Source organism: Zea mays, chromosome 9 (assembly GCF_902167145.1).
Source record: "Zea mays cultivar B73 chromosome 9, Zm-B73-REFERENCE-NAM-5.0, whole genome shotgun sequence".
NCBI lineage: Eukaryota > Viridiplantae > Streptophyta > Magnoliopsida > Poales > Poaceae > Zea > Zea mays.
The window spans coordinates 5,573,967-5,575,781 of record NC_050104.1 but is presented as its reverse complement, the minus strand read 5'-3'; the positions used below and the strand labels follow the sequence as shown (position 1 = coordinate 5,575,781).

Sequence of the window (1,815 nt, the reverse complement as noted above, 5' to 3'; positions counted from 1 at the left end):
TTCTCTGACTCGTCTTAGACGCCGACCACAGCGGGCAGCTCGCCAGCCGCACCCAGGCGGCTATCGCGTGGTCGCTGTGTTCCGACGGCCTCCATGAGGAGGAGGACGAGGTTCTCAACGCCTTGCCCAACAGGTGTTTGATGAATTGCTTCATCCTCATATGGAGTTGTTTCTCCCCCACTCTGTGTTGGAAAATTCCATGGCCACCACCCTTTTCGTTGGAGTTATTATACTGGAGATCATGCATTGTTTATCAAGGAAATCGCAGCAACCGATTCTTTGGAGCATCTCAACTCTCTCCGGAATGTGCTTCAAGCAAGTGGTGAACAGGTTGTTTCTCGTGGATTTGGAAGACCTTATGTGTTCATTGCAGAGATGCTAAAAAGAGTTAGACGTACATCGGAAGCCAAAGATTCAGCTCGAGTGGCACTGAAATCACCATGGTGGACGCTTGGCTGCAGTTACGAAGAGGATGATGAACTACCTTCATTGTTAGATAGATGTCTGCTATTGTTGATTTGGGAAGATTGCACTTATCACATGTCTGCTAGTGCAATTTCACATCTAACGGACTTGGAAGATCTATATTTCAGCAGATCAGCTAATAATGGAGTGTTCATTTGTCTACAGTGCTATGGTGTTCATAGAAGCGTTGGGACACATGTTTCAAAGGTGCTGTCAGTCACTCTAGATCAATGGACAGATGATGAGATCAACTCCATAATAGAAGTTGGTGGAAACTCTTATGCCAATGCTATATACGAAGCACTTCTGCCGGAGGACTATGAGAAGCCGCATCCAAATTCTAGCCAAGAAGAGAGAGCTGAATTCATCAGATCGAAGTATGAGTTGCAAGAATTTGTGAAGCCAAGCCTCGTTTCCAGCTATAAGGGCTCCTTAGGGGAAACCAGTTCTCAAAAACATACAGGTAATTCCGTGTTCCTTTCTGCTAGTTTCAGCGGTGAGGCTGGAATGCTTGAGAGTATTGGAATACTAAAAGTTAAGGTGATAAGAGGGACTAAATTGGCTGTAAGAGACCTGATGAGTAGTAACCCCTACGTTGTGCTGAACCTAGGACAGCAGAAAGCAAAAACTTTTGTGAGTAAATGTAATCGGAATCCTGTTTGGAATGAAGAGTTTAAGCTGTCAGTTTCCCAGCAGTGCGGGCCTCTGAAGCTTCAAGTGTTCGACCACGACATGCTGTCAAAGGACGATTCAGAAGCAAGAATTCTGGTTTCAGAAAAAGATTGTCGGTGGTACAGTTCAAGACCTTGGAACACATGCTCCTTCACTTAGGGCATCAGGATTCTGGATGTGCTCAGATTCTGCATCGACTTGAGGGCAACTCGAGTTTTAAGGAGGGAATGTTATACCGCCATTGTCAAATACTCCACATGAGGAACTCCATCCTGGTGAGCATGGAAGAAGCGTGCGTCACACTAATGTTTGAGTCGCAGGTCTTGAGCGGGTGTAACTAAGTGCAGCCATGTTGTTGCTGTCATGTCTGGGTGTAAGTCTCTGGCGTGTTGGGTTGTGTTCTTCGGTCACCAGTTGGTGGGCCATGTTCCTAAGTAGTCGCATATATGTTGTTGCCTTGGGGGTAGGGAGAACCATGTATGAACTTTGCTTTGAATCAATATAGTCTGTCTCTAGTTCCTCCCCCATTCTCGTCTCCTACCTCTGCTCCCTCTCTACTATCTTCTCATTCCATTAGCAGTAGCTAACACGCGACCACCACTCGCACACACAACGTGGACACACACGTTGTCTGCCTCTGGGTGCAGTGGCAGAGCAACATAAAATTAATGCCACTCT

At 46.4% G+C, this 1,815-nt stretch overlaps 1 protein-coding gene across 1 annotated transcript; it reads left to right on the top strand.

The window, feature by feature from the left end:
- Positions 1-375: 375 nt before the first annotated feature.
- LOC103637829 (probable ADP-ribosylation factor GTPase-activating protein AGD13) lies at positions 376-1,399 on the top strand. The gene has a single exon (XM_008660866.3). It carries the CDS (start codon positions 376-378, stop codon positions 1,294-1,296), a length of 921 nt encoding a protein of 306 aa, XP_008659088.1. The 3' UTR covers positions 1,297-1,399.
- Positions 1,400-1,815: the final 416 nt, after the last annotated feature.